Consider the following 15,644-nt stretch of genomic DNA (forward strand, 5'->3'; position numbering starts at 1 on the left):
GCAAGAAAAAGATTAAAAACGTGTACATTGTAGAGGACTACCCAAAAGATATTTTGGATAAAAGGAAATTATTACAACAACAACTAATTGAAGAAAGGGAAAAAGGAAGATACGCAGTGATAAAATACGATAAACTTATAGTACGTGATAACAAAAACAAGAATGAAAAACGTAAACGTAATCGATCAGAATCACCAAATAAAAACATCCCGGACAACAAACAAAAACTGACAGAAATATCTAAGTCTCACAGGAAAAATGCTTTCGATATTATGAGAGTAAGAAGCAACTCTCTCTCCACTATCCCCTCCTCTGCAAAAAACTAACAAAATCCCGACAGCTGGTTACAGACCAACTACAAACTAGAAGAACTTTTAATATAGCACTCCCCAATCCGGCTTGTCACCGTGGGGTTTCAGACTACAACCCTCCAAACCAATCAACCGCATCCTACAATAAAACTTTAAATTATAGAAAATTCAACATTGCCACATTTAATGTCCGCACTTTGAGAACTGAGGAACGCCAAGCAGAATTTGAACTAGCCATAGAACAAATACGTTGGGACATAATAGGTATCTGTGAAACAAAAAGAAACGAAGAAGAATTGTTAGAAGTAGAAGGTAAATATATATTTTTCAACAAAGGTAAGGAAAAAGGAAGGAATGGCGTTGGTTTCTTATTAAATATTGCTCTTAAAAAGGAAGTAGTAGAATTCATAGGAATATCGGATAGAATAATCATGTTAAAGATAAATATACCAGGTTACAGCAAAATGTGGACAATTGTACAGACCTACGCCCCACACGAACAAACTGATAGCGAAGAAAAAGACAGTTTCTATAGATTATTAACAAATGCATTAAAAGAAACACAGTACGACAATTTAATAATAATGGGAGACTTCAACAGTCAATTAGGTCAAAAAACAGAATCTGAAAACGAGATTATGGGCCCTCATACTTACGGTAAAAGAAATGATAATGGAAAAAGATTAATCAACTTTGCATTAGAATTTAACCTGAAAATCATGAACACACTATTTAAGAAGAAATTTAAGAGAAAATGGACTTGGATATCCCCGGACGCCAAAACCTGCAACGAAATCGATTTTATACTCACAAATAAGCCACAATATTTTGAAAACGTAGAAGTCATTAATACACTTAACTTTAACTCAGACCACCGATTGTTGAGAGGTACAATAAAATCAATAGAACCAAAAAGGTCAAGAAAATTCATAAAACAAAACTATGAGAAAATTCCACCAATTCCAGATGATGTGTTGAAAAGTTTTGGCCATACACTCAATAACGAAATGCAGATAAATAGCGATAAATCAGTCTTATTCAAATATAACGTATTAGAAAAGAACCTTATAAAATTAAAAGAAAACTTGATATCTGTGAAAGTTAAGAGAGATAAAGTGGGGGACGAAGCAAGAAAACTTTTGGAAACTAGGAAAGAACTATTAAAAAATCGAAAATCCAACAAGAAAGAAATACAAGACATTAGTAAACAGATCAATAGGAACATAAGAAACTTTAAAAAGAAAACAAAAATTAAACTAATACAAGAGCAAATAGAAAAGACGGGTGGAGTGAAAAAAGCACAAAAACTTTTAAGTCAAGACAAAAATTGGATACCTAAAATAAAAAATACAAAAACTAACACGACAAGCTCAAATAGAAAAAAGATTTTAGAAACTGCTACAATATTCTACGAAACACTATACAAGGACACCGCTACATTACCTATAGAAAATCAAGTTTATAACATGGATGAAGAAAATGGAGAAATACCACCGCTTCTAGTAAGTGAGGTAGAAAAGGCCCTATCATCCCAAAAAGACGACAAAGCACCAGGCGATGATAAAATCAGCAATGAAATTTTAAAGAAGACTGCATCAGAGACTCTCCCGATTATTACCCAATTATTTAACGAAATATATCAGACTGAACAAATACCTAAACAGTGGACCGACACAACGATTATCTTACTGCATAAGAAAGGAGACAAACAATTAATAGAAAACTACAGACCAATAAGTTTAATGCCTAACCTATACAAGATATTTGCTAAAACAATCCTAAACAGAATATCAAACACCTTGGATGAATCACAACCTCGAGAACAAGCTGGCTTCAGAAGCAATTATTCAACACTTGATCATATTTTTGTTATTAAACAACTTATAGAAAAATGTAATGAATATAATCAACCTTACTATATAGGATTTGTAGACTACAGCAAGGCGTTTGATTCTATAAGACACGATTATCTTTGGGTGGCATTAAAATTACAGGGAGTCCATCAAAAATATATAAACCTCATCAAAAACATCTACAGTCACATTTCGGCTAAAATTAGGCTTGAGAGAGTTGGAAGAGACTTTGAAATACAGAAAGGGGTGAGACAAGGGGATCCCATGTCACCAAAACTATTCTCGGCTGTTCTTGAAGGTATTTTTCGGAATCTCGACTGGGACCTTTGTGGTATAAACATTAATGGCCAGCGCCTACACCATCTAAGATTCGCAGACGATCTCATTGTAATAGCCGAAACACCTGAAACTCTACAAAAAATGTTACAACAGCTTGCCGACCAAAGCGCAAAAGTAGGACTTGTAATGAATACATTAAAAACAAAAATAATGACCAATAGAACTAAAATTCCAATAGAAGTCCACAACAGGTACATAGAGTATGTAGAAGAATATCTTTATCTGGGACAGATCATATCTCCCAATGATCTTATGACAAAAGAAATAGAGCAAAGGGTAGCAAGTTCTTGGAAACGATTTTGGTCCTTGAAAAATATTTTTAAAAACGACGATATCTGCCAGACGTTAAAGAGTAAGGTTTTTGATACATGCATACGCCCAGTGATGACTTATGGTTGCCAAACATGGTGTTTAACCAAAAAACAATTACAAAAACTAAAGGTGTGCCAACAAGGAATGGAGAGAAGCATGTTAAAAATTAAAAGACGCGACAAAGTAAAAATAACCAATATTAGAAAGAAGACGAAATTACAAAGCATTGTGAAGACAGTCAAATCTCTAAAGTGGCGTTGGACAGGGCATATAATGAGGAATAAACAAGGAAAGTGGACTAAAGATCTCTTGGAATGGTATCCCAGGGAAGGAAAAAGGAACAGAGGGAGACAAAAAATTAGATGGGAAGATGATTTAAAGGAAATTGTAGGAGGAGTGACCTGGAGAAGAATAGCACTTCAAAGGCAATCATGGAAGAGTTTGGAGGAGGCTTTTGTCGAAAGACAAGCAAGATACCCAGAAGAAACCTAGTTAAACTATAAATAATTATTGTTACTTGTAAATTTCTTGCAATAAAGGCTTTCATTCATTCATTCAATGTACAGTGAAGAAAGGAAACATAACAGCATAAATCAAAGACAAAGCATGATACATGGCTTGTCTCTGGATTCGGGACACGTGCGCCAGCTTAATAGTTGCCATTCGGCTTATCTAGGACAAGTTCTTCAAGCCAATACGTGACAATTTCGATACAATTCGATTAGACTTGCAATGGATATACGAAGACATGGTTAAGCTAAATATAGTCTCGAGTTTTGTCCCGAAATGAATTGGAAAGCTATGTATCTACCGGTTAATCTATACTAATATTATAAAGTTGAAGAGTTTGTTTGTTTTAACGCGCCAATCTCAAGAACTACTGGTCTGAATTGAAAAATTATTTCAGTGTTGGATAGCCCATTTATCGAGGAAGGCTATAGGCTACATAATATCATCACGCTAAGACCAAAAGAAGTGGAGCCACGCGGAACGCAGCTAGTCTGAAATATAGGAGTAGTAATTTACTATTAATTACTTAACTCTAATATTCGATAATGTATAGACTTATAGCCTAGTTCAGAATATTAGGCTCGAGATAAATACGTATAATAAATGTGTTTATTTGGAAGTCATATTTGTATTTGCTTGGGCGGCTTGTCACATGTAGATTTATTATTTTGCTACGAATTAAAAATCACAGTTGTAAATCTATTTTATATATTCGTCTTAGAAATCTCATACCAAATCGGTGTTTCTAGGAATAAAGTAGGGACTAGGCAGCCTTGTTATAAAGTTTTTAACGTGTGTTAAAGCGGTCTCAATACACACATCACTTTTGTTAGGAAAAGTGCTCTGCTTAGATAGGCATGTCCTAGAAAAACTATTGCTTTTACGATAAAATATGAAAAGGGCAAAACCCTCTCTAAGAAACATTTATATTAACAAAAACCGTACTATAGAAAAATTTGGAAAATCTAAAAGTGCACGCCTCATAATTTTTTTTAATAAATATTTATTAATTATTATTTTTGTTTATTTAATAACAATTAAACCACATCGAATCAGACCCTGAAAAATGAAAGGGTTCTATTCCTGAGCATACTCAAGCGTAAGAGAAAAAAAAAGACTCGATTAGTAAAGTATTTCGGTCGCTATCGTGTTAACAAGAAAAAGGATCCGCACATACAGACACACGGACGTCCAAGACAGAACTTTTTTAAACTGTTTTTTAACTAGTTTAAATAACAAAAATGACATCAAAAATATCATGAACGTTAAAAATAGTGTTTTTTCTTAATATGTGTGTGTATGTATTATCTTACAAGTGCAATGTATGATACATAAAGACATTTTAATTTTGAAAAATCAGATGTTTTGCGCGAAGTGACAGTAGTACCCACCTCAACGCTTCGCTTATGAGGCGTGCAATAACATAGATATTTTACCATTGAACAGAATATAATGACGCATAGCATTTATGTTGACAAAGAAGAAAAACATAATGTTTTCCTCATCCTTTAACGTATTGTTGCTTATTTGCCTCCATAGGCAATAAAATAATATTAAACTTACAAACACTTGAGTAAGGGTATAAAATTACCAATATTTTTGGAACGAAGTTCCTTATTGCGCATTAAGAAACGGGGGACCAAATGTTATAACGACACTTTTTGCTCTATTTGTAAGCCGTGCGGCGAGCGCGTATTTCTCTGACTGTTTCTGTTTCTCTCTCATAGAAAGAATGTCAGTTATTTTAGTAACTTTGTTCCATTCGGTTGTCCCTTGACACCTACAATTTTTTTTTTATAATTAACCTTAGGTAAAGCCAGTTTCATAGTCTGTAAATCCCTATTTAAAACAGTAGTATATTATCAATCAAGTAAATAGTTACTACAAAAGGACAGATATAATATTATAATGATACCACATCTATTCTTCATAGATTAATGTACCCGTACGTGGGTTAAAGTTAATATGAAATGATTCTCTCTTAGAAATTTGCATTAGTTTACCGTGAGATAACATTAAGTTATGTAACGTAAAATCTATTACAAACTTTATCTTATTAGGATTTTTATACTTGCAGATAATTTACGCCTATAATTAATAATAATAAGTTGCATGTCTAATCTATACTAATATTATAAAGCTGAAGAGTTTGTTTGTTTGTTTGTTTGTTTATTTGAACGCGCTAATCTCGGGAACTACTGGTCCGATTTGAAAAATTCTTTCGCTGTTAGATAGCCCATTTATCGAGGAAGGTTATAGGCTATATATCATCATGCTACGACTAACAGGAGTGGAGCCACGGGGGTGAAACCGCGCGGAGCAGCTAGTACAAGAATAAATATTATCGCCCCCGCTCAGCCTGTGACATTATTTCTGAAAGTTCTTCAAGTTTTTTTCTGTTAAATTATTAAAATTTACCTTAAAGCTAATATCGTTTAATATTTTAGCGTTGACAATAGTTTCGTGTAAGACAGATATAAAATCAAATTTTATTAATGTTATTCAACACGATAACATAAACTACGTATGTAATATTATTTATCTACTAGTTTCCCCCCCCCCCCTCCCTGGTATTACCCGCATTGCTCCGCTGCTGTTGATCCATGATGGTATGTAGCGATAAATGGGCAATCTAACAGCGAAATAGTTTTTCAAATCGGACCCCTAGTTCCTGAGATTAGCACGTTCAAACAAAAAAACTCTTCAGCTTTTTAATACTAAGTAAAGATAATGTTAGTAGGATTGGATGCATTTTTATATCTCACTAGAGGTCCGCCCCGGCTTCGCCCGTGGTAAGTACATATTTCGCAATAAAAGGTAGCCTATGTCCTTTCTCGTGTATCAAAATATCTCCATACCAAATTTCATGCAAATTGGTTCAGTAGTTTAGGCGTGATTGAGTAACAGACAGAGTTACTTTCGCATTTATAATATTAGTATGGATTATATAGATTTTGAATTTGATCCAACTCTTCTCAATGGAATATCACTGAATCAAGTATTTATTATACGATTGTGTCGTTTATATGAACAAGCTTTTTTTTAATTTTAATTTCTCTTTTCGATATAATATTGACTTGACTTATGTTCCTGTGTCCCCTAACTGGGGCAGAGGGCATCACAGTGCTCCGCCAGGTGTGTCTATCGAGAGCTTCCCTTTTGATCTCACTCCAAGTTTTCCCGATTTTCTTGGTTTCGTCTATGACTGTCCGCCGCCAGGTCTGTTTAGGACGGCCACGCATACGCTTTCCTTAGGGGTTCCAGTCTAAGGCTTGCTTTGGAATATGATCCGTTTCCCTTCGGAGCGTGTGACTTTCGATTTCGATATAATATAGCCTTAGATCATTAATGATCTAAGGCTATATTATATAGTATATATAGTACTATCATACTACTTAGGGAGTCATAAACTTATAAACTATTACAAGTATCCTTACAGTTCCCATAGCAAGGCTTAATTATATAAATTATACGTCGGTAGCTGGATAAATAACAGCTATTTACAGTTTAATCCCTGACAGAGTAATATATGTCGTAAATAGCGAAATTTATAGACGTAATAAACATAAGTACACCACTCTTGTTTGAGTTTGAGAGCTTCATAGTTGGAGGGATTAGAATGAGGTAAACGCCAAGTTATATTAATGTATATACTCGTAGGTATGGGCTTTGGAAATGTCTTAAGATAATTGTCTTGGAACGTTATTAATACAGTTTTCAAAGGGCAAATGTGTATGAATGTTTATTAAATGGACTGGAGAGTGGTATCATATATAACACTAGCTGTGCTCCGCTCCTGTTGGTCTTAGCGAGATGATATATACCTTCCTCGATAAATGGGCTATCTAACACCGAAATAATTTTTCATGTCGGACCAGTAGTTCCCGAGATTAGCGAATTCAAACAAACAAACAAACTCCTCAGCTTGAAACCGCGCAGCGCAGCTAGTACGTGATAAATTACCGTGATAGATTCAAACTAAACCGTGAAAGATTCACGAGTGTGGTTGCAAAACTTTACCACGGTAACTCAGTGACTATAACGAGTTGCCAGCTATGAGCTAGTTCTCTTAATATTGAAAATGGATCGTTTACACGTGTCGCTTTATGAGAAAAGTTTGGAACTTGTTTAGCAATATTCAGTGAGTGGGTGGATCGTTCTAGAATTGTGAGTGAATAATCTTTTTAAGTGCTGTAGGAGGTTAGAGGAGGCTTTCTTTTTTGAACTTATTGAATCCATAAAAGTCACTGGTACAATTAAGTGCAAAAAATATTAATTAAAAGTAAGTACGTAGTGGATAAATAAAAATGTCTGAGACATTGAGTATGTACTACGTACTAGAGAGGGCATCGCTACTACACTCTTTGTAACACGAGTTAGAGGCAAACTTCACAAACTCATCGCTTAATCGCCCCGCCGCGCTTGTCGCACAGATTGTGTTCGTGGTGTCCTCTCTATACGTAGTAATAATACCTCAATGGTCTGAGATGATGACTTTGGGTACTTTTCATAAGATAAAAAATTTAAATATGGCTATTTAAAAATGGCTAGGACAAAATATAACACACAAAAACACATAATTATTATGAATATTACCTTTTATATTTTTTTTTTTAAGAATAGAAAAAAATCGATAACGAGGCGAGATTCGACCCCGCGTCTTCCGCCATCCCGTAAGAGCAATTGAATTTATTCTTCTCTTTATTCCATTTTTTTAAATTGATTCTCTATGTGTATGGGACATATTAAAAAAATAAATAATACTGGATATAAAATAGTTATAAAAATTTGATTTATATTTATCTCACGAAACTAAGTTCCAACGCTAAAATATTAAACGAATGGACGTTACATTTAACAAATATTACTAACTTTATACGGAATCCTCGAATTTAAATGAGTTATTATAATTATTCACGAACTTTACTTTCGGTCTGAATAATATTACCGTGAAATATTACTTTTTCTACCGAAAACAGTTTGCGGATAAATAACTGCGAAGGCTCTGAGAATAAATGGAATTTAAAAATCTTCAGTAAATATTGCATAACTTTAAAATATTTGAATTGTGTGTAAAATTATAATTTTTACAAGAAATAAAATTATCTTGAAATTTTACTTAATTTTGCGAAACTGAAGTATAGGTAGGTACTTCAGTTTCGCAACGAGCAAAAAGCAACTGCAAAAGCAAAAAGCAAAAAGCAACTTTCACATCACATAGGTTCCATGAGTCATGTTCTCTTCTATGCTTCTACGCTTTGATAAAACGCTGTCGTAAATTGTCAAAACTAGACCGAATTAAATGAAAAGCATCAATTTTCAAATAAAAATTAAACATCAAATTCGATTTTCCTCGTCGAAAAGCTACTACTTACACCAGAATAAGTACTAGGTACCTACTAACAATATAATGATGGGCAATGCTACTTGAAATTCATATCAAAATATACTCCGGTCTCATTCTCAGTGTTGAAATTTTGTACAAGGCAATGTCATTTTAAGTTAGCAAAAAAAACTATATTTGTGCGGAACCCTCTGTACGCGAGTTCGATTCGCACTTGGCCGGTTTTTTTTATTTATTTCAATTTTACTTTTTAGGGCACCTTCAGCAACAGTAAAATACAATTTTGATAGAAAATACAAATTTGGCAAAGGTTCTTTTCAAGAGAAAACACGTGTATTAAATAATTGTGCTCATAAATATTTGTAAGTGAACCTTCTTCGTCCTTGATTAAATGTTTGAAATACGATCTGTGTTTTATTTTCCCCTTTTTAAATAAAATATATATTATTATATTTTTGTTTTATTTATGTCTTGACATACCTACATAAGTCTATCGCTACAAAAAAAACATTAAAAAAAATCAAATTTTAATCTTTATAAAAATTGTTTCACACCGGTGAAGTGCACATACTACTTTCTTAAAAGACTGAGCAAGATTCACGTCATATTTTCAGCATCTAACAAGGAATTGGACATTGAACAACTTTAAAATTGCCTTCAGAAGGGCAGCTATACACAACACAGCACTGCATACATTACAAAAATTTTACAAATAATATATCAAATCAATTTTTTAATACCAATAGAAATTCAAACCTGAACAGCTATTTGCTGTATTAAATAGATACTCACTATTAATTATTCGATATGTTTAGAAAAAAGTATTTAGCATATTTGGACCGCCTCCTTGGTACATTGGTTGACGCGTGAGAATAGCACCGAGGGGTCTTGGGTTCGATTCCCGGTGGAGGCGAAGAAAAAAATGTCCGAGACATTGGTAGGACACAGAAGGCCTACTTGTCAGATGTATAATGCATCTGCCCCTTACCCCACTAGGGGACATGGGACTTCACACAATATTTGGAACATTTATTAAAAATAATAACAACTTTTGTGATTACATGTAATGTAGATACTTGTAATTTAGTAATTTAGAATCCTCATAACAATATTACCGTATTTATCTCCACATTACGAATATATTTCTGTCATTTCTAATAAATATTATTACAACAACATAATATACCTAATGTTGTTGTAATAATATATTTTTAACATCTACCTTTTATTTTTAACATCTTACTTTATTTATAGAATTCGTATAACTGAGCATCGTATCGTGTATAAGAAGCCTAAACTCGTCTCCATAGCGACAGATCTAATCTTCGCTTTGTCATCAAACGCCGCTTAACTCGAAAGTTTGTGGCGATTGCCAGTAAGTTGTTTGCAATCTCGCAACTTTTCGAAACAGTTGCTGGGTTTGCGATATTCTTTATTGGTATTGTTTTCAGTTAGATAGTGTTATATTATAGTAAATAGTAGGGTAAAAGTGGGATAGATGCCGCACTAGGATAGATGCCCCATTTTCAAAAAACCTCACTTCCCAGAGTCCTGACTACGAATTAATGATTTAAATAGGAGCTCCTATCACCCCGCACCTCGTGTACGCATGAGCTGTTGTTTGGTGAAGACGTGTTTCGCTAGTGCGTGTTATAATATCGGCGGCGAACTTCACGAACACGTTAAAATTTAAAAAGGTTGATATTTGCCTTTGCATAACTTTATAAGTATTAATAAATTTCACTATATTTCTTATTATGTCTATACACTGGTTCATTAAGTACAAATCTAAGTGAAAATAGTGGCTCTTTTGTTTTTATTTAATAAAAAAACTACTGGGGCAGCTATCCTTATTATGTACATGTTAGTATCGATAATCACAGGTACTGTTTATATTTTTACCTGATTGCGTCAGAGGTTTTCTCTATGTTAACCGATTTTACTCGTTTAATTTGCTTTTTTTTTGTTATGTTTACTTACTTATTAATGATCTGCCCTTATACTGATTGTAGGAGAACCACGCCACGAAAATACAAAAGAAAAGAAGGAGTGCGAGCGCAAGTATATTCTTGGACAACAGAACAACTATGTGAACTTGACATTTGCTGGTTTATCATATTAATTTTATTAGATTTCGCGTTTATAGAGTATGTCAGGCATCTATCCCACTCTGCAGGCATCTATCCTCCTTAGTATTTTCATGGTGGGGCAACTATCCAACTAGGTAGGCATCTATCCTCAAAAAAGGTGTTCTACAAAAATATTTATTACACATTATCTATAAATGATAGGATTAAAAATATATATAGTAATTCAAAACAGATAATTAACCTAGCTATATTCATACAAAGTGTTCGTATAAGATTCATGTTTTTTAAATTATGAGGCTATTTCAAAAAGTGGGGCATCTATCCCACTTTTACCCTATGTATACACTATACAGTGGTAATTTATTTACTTAGGTACCAAGAAGAATCTTCTAATTTTATACTAGAAGTGCCGCAAGGTTTCACCCGCGGACAAAACCACGGGCAAAATCAAGTATTTCAATAGCCAATGTGTTTTTCTGATGTAAGAAGATTTTCTGATGAATAAATGTTATGTTAAAAAAGTTGTGTTTTTGTTCCAAAATAACACGTTTAAATCCTTACCAAGTTTAAAATAAAACAATATTAATATCCAAGTGTGAAACAATTAAGAATTGAAAAAATTAACTCCGACTCGATAGTCAGCCATTACACTTCGATTACTAATTTGGTACTCAATGAAATTTACTGAACGTTTTATGTGAAATCAACTCAATTAATGTATGTATGCTCTGTGTTCGTTGTAATGAGCATTTTGACATGATTGGTTGTTTAATTATTGACTTAGGGCCGGCGCCCACTGCCGGCACGGCACGGCATGGCACGGCAGAGCATCCCGCGGCGTGCAATGGCATCCCGCGGCGTGCAGTGGCATCCCGCGGCGTGCTGCGTGATCCCGCGGCATTCAGTGGCATGCCGTGGCATCCTGCTAAAAGCCCCACTAATGCTGCATAAGTTTCAACCTTATTTCAACTAGCTAGCAATCATAATTCCTCGACCCCAAAGTGACGCATACGCCTCGCGGGATGCAATGGCGCGCCGCGGCATTCCTTGGAATGAAACAGCAAGACACGTCATGCCGCCGCATCCTGCGGCGTGCCGCGTCATGCTGCAGCATCCTGCGATACGTCGCGGCATCGTGGCATCGAAATAAAGTAACTTGAATTCTAAACTGATTGAAATAAGATTCAAAATAACTTCATTAGTAATAAAATCCTCTGCCCTGCCATGCCACGCCGTGCCGGCAGTGGGCGCCGGCCCTTATGGTAGAGTAAATAGGGTTCAAAATGATAAGATTTTCTGTTATCTGGGTACGTATTATAAAAATGTTTATTGTTTAGGTTGTTTCAATGTTTACTTCCGATCTACAGTACATTTTAAGTCAATTTAAGGAACCGTTAAGACGAGGCTCCCTAACATAATTTCTGGCACTGAGAGACCGGTTACGGTACTAGACGCTAACAAAGCCGTAATAAAGTTGAATATCGTGTGCGCTCTTTGATCGCGTTCGAGCTAGAAAAGTAAGTCTCAATTCTTATTTCGTTTATAACTAAAGTAATAATTATTGATCTAGAGAAAAAATATCTTGGGATTCGATAGTAAACTCTATTTCCTTACTGTTAACATTTATTTTAGACATAAAGTCCAAGTAAATCTTAAAAAAAAATGTAATAATCCTTAAAAAAGGCATAATTTTTGAATAAAAAATGAATCGAGTGAAAATGATACAATTACGTAACCGTCTTGTACATCGAAAGAAAAAGACCCAATAAATCATAATATAGATACTAAAGTTCCATTTTGATTGTATGTGTGACTGTTTCAGAATATTAATGCAAATTTACATAATATTAGAGAGCCTCCGCTTAATATAATGGTTCATCATCATCATGGACATCAGTCTACATTAATTATTTCCACGTATTATATTATTATTATAACAGCAATTGAAGCAATGGTGTCGTAGATAATTCGCAAATAAAATAATGCAGGTTTTGAAACCTTTTTCATAGAAGTTCTTACTTCTATCACAGTTATTTTGTATTTTGCTTCTAAAGACGTAATTTATTTTGGCGTAATGATAATATATTTGCTTATAAAAAGTAACAAAAAAGAAGCACTTGCTTATAAAAATAAAAAAATAATTTTAAAACGGAATAAAATATGCTCTATTTTTTATAGACTTAATTGTATCCATCAACATGAACATCACAAAAACGTCAATCCAAGCATAATTGTCCATTCAGAACCAATTTGATCAATTTCGATGTAATTCACTGTTAATAATTGATTAAATTGAGTGAACATTATTTTTTTATTGTTGAACGTGCATATTAATTATTACTACATAGTATAAAACAAAGTCGCATTATCAGTCCCTATGTATACTGAAATCTTTAAAATTACGCAACGGATTCTGATGCGTTTTTTTTAAGATTGAGTGATTGAAGAAGAAGTTTATATGTATAAGGTTTTAGACATAGCGGGCGAAACCGCTTGCGGAAAACTTGTTAGTTGTTTTATAAATGGTTTTTACATCAGTATAAAAGCAGACAAATCTTTATACAAAAAAGTATTTGAAACAGGAAGAAGTAGGTATGTTTAAGAAGATTATTTTTACACAACAAAAGGTTGTTTACTAAGTGAGTTTCCTTATTTCACTTACAATATAAGGGCATTGTTAAAATATACAATGTCTATGTACATAATATTATAAAACTAGATGGTGGCTACTTGCCTACATCTCAGTGGCTATTTCAATGCCAAATTTCATTCCGATCGGTCTAGTAGTTTGGGCTGTGCGTTGATAGATCAGTCAGTCAGCTCTGGGTTATCCGGATTACTTAATAATATTGTAATAGTCATTACAACGTTATAATAATATAGGACACATAATAATGTCTTATAGATATTGAACTGTACTTAAATTTATAATCACACAGAGCTATAACTCAGTACTCACACATCATAAATACACACATGCATATGTACATACATATCTCATAACCCTTGAACAATAGATTACCTACCGCATGGTTACAGAAGAGACAACACATTATTAATAATATGCAACCACACAAAAACAGATATGAAAGCGTGATAACTTCTAAAAGTTACACGCTATAATAAGATTGACTTCGACAAATAAATGACTAGCTTTTATACTGAGGCTTCCCTCGCGTAGCCAAAATAAAATCTCATGGAACTGAAATGTTTCAACGCGGTGAAAAATAGTCTTATTACTTTAGCCTCCTATTCCTTGGAAAAAAATCATCATAAAATCCCTGCCTTGCAAAGTAAGCAGAATTTTTTCCAGAAAACGTATAAACAGCTTTGTATTTATCATGCTAGTAAGGAAGTAGGTAAGGATACGTGTGATATAAAAAGAGCATACACCATAAATTTATCTTCCTCGTACCTGAGTAATCTGTAGCGACATCAATCTTGAAAAATAAACCTGGCACGCCCATTAAATAACCATTACTGGGGTCATATAATAACTGAATTAAATACGAAGGAATCATCTTACAGATTACATGAGGGAAATCCCTTAAAGGCATAGCCTCTTGGTATTTGGCCATTAGTTTTGATCATCTTATCCTTTGATATCTACTTACAACCAGATAATATATAATACACAATGTAAATAGGAAGCTGGTCTTATAGAGATTTTGCCAAGTTGAATAGAGATGGTACCCAAATGTTATTACTTTAAGATTCAAAATTAAACTATCTTTAATAATTACATGATCAGTATGTTTTTATTATTGACTAGCTCACCGCCCGCGATTTCGCCCGCTTTGTCTAAAACCAAATAAATTATATACTTAAACCTTCCTCTTGAATCACTCTATCTATTAAAAAAACCGCATCAAAATACGTTGCGTAGAATTAAAGATTTAAGCATACAAAGGGACATAGGGACAGAGAAAGCGACTTTGTTTTATACTATGTAGTGAAATATTATTTTCGACTGCATAAAATAGACAGCAAAAACACAAAACCCTGCAATCCAAATAAACAGGAATTGGTTAAAAGTCAATCAAATGTATAGATATATATCAAGGCTTGGGCAGATCAATTAGGACTGACACTGATTGCGAACCAAGCCTACCTGCTCCCAACAATATACTTGCACTATATTATCAACTGTTTAGAAACTACAGTTAATATTATATTGAATGTTATTCATGGTACTAATGCGTTTGTGTTATTATCCTGGAGATATTATATTGGAGATATTGTATTTGGACGTTTCATGTTATTACATGGCTTCTCAAGAAAAGGTATTACTGGGAGAAGAAATTTGGTAAGAAGATTAACTCATTTTGGCTGAATTGAATTGGTCCAAATATATTGATTTATCTACAAGATAATTTAAAAAATGCCAATATCGTAAAAAATGCCACCACCCTAGCTGATTAAATCTCTCTTTCAGTAGCTCATCGGGGAAATACATATTAATAAATATGCGCGAAGGTATAAGTGCATTCTCAGCATGTCCAATGGACCGAAAACAAGAGAGATTGACGACTACTCTTTAAAGTAGGGGAATGACATCTTAATGACCTTCCAGGAATCGAAACTAAAACATCTCCTTTTTTATTCGAGCACTAGCTGTGCCCCGCGGTTTACCCGCATTGTTGGGCACCTATTAGTCTTAGCGCGATGATATATAGCCTATAGCAATCCTCAATAAACGGACTATTTAACATTGAAGTAATTTTTCAAATCGGACCAGTACCAGTCCTGATATGCAATCAAAAAACTTAAGCACGTTCAATCAAAAAACTTTTCAGCTTCAATATTAGTATAGATGATACCAACTAACGACTCCTACTAACAACGACATCCATCACAATTACACAGTAGTCGACTTAGACATCAG

At 33.9% G+C, this 15,644-nt stretch overlaps 1 protein-coding gene across 1 annotated transcript; it reads left to right on the plus strand.

Annotated features, from left to right (window-relative positions):
• Positions 1-775: 775 nt before the first annotated feature.
• On the plus strand, positions 776-3,307 carry LOC149904883 (uncharacterized). Its single transcript, XM_090107110.1, has one exon. It carries the CDS (start codon positions 776-778, stop codon positions 3,305-3,307), a length of 2,532 nt encoding a protein of 843 aa, XP_089963236.1.
• The last annotated feature ends 12,337 nt before the right edge of the window (positions 3,308-15,644 follow it).

The sequence above is a fragment of the Colias eurytheme genome, chromosome 11 (assembly GCF_061535395.1).
Source record: "Colias eurytheme isolate Ceu_HAF_F1 chromosome 11, ilColEury1 Martin Lab GWU primary, whole genome shotgun sequence".
NCBI lineage: Eukaryota > Metazoa > Arthropoda > Insecta > Lepidoptera > Pieridae > Colias > Colias eurytheme.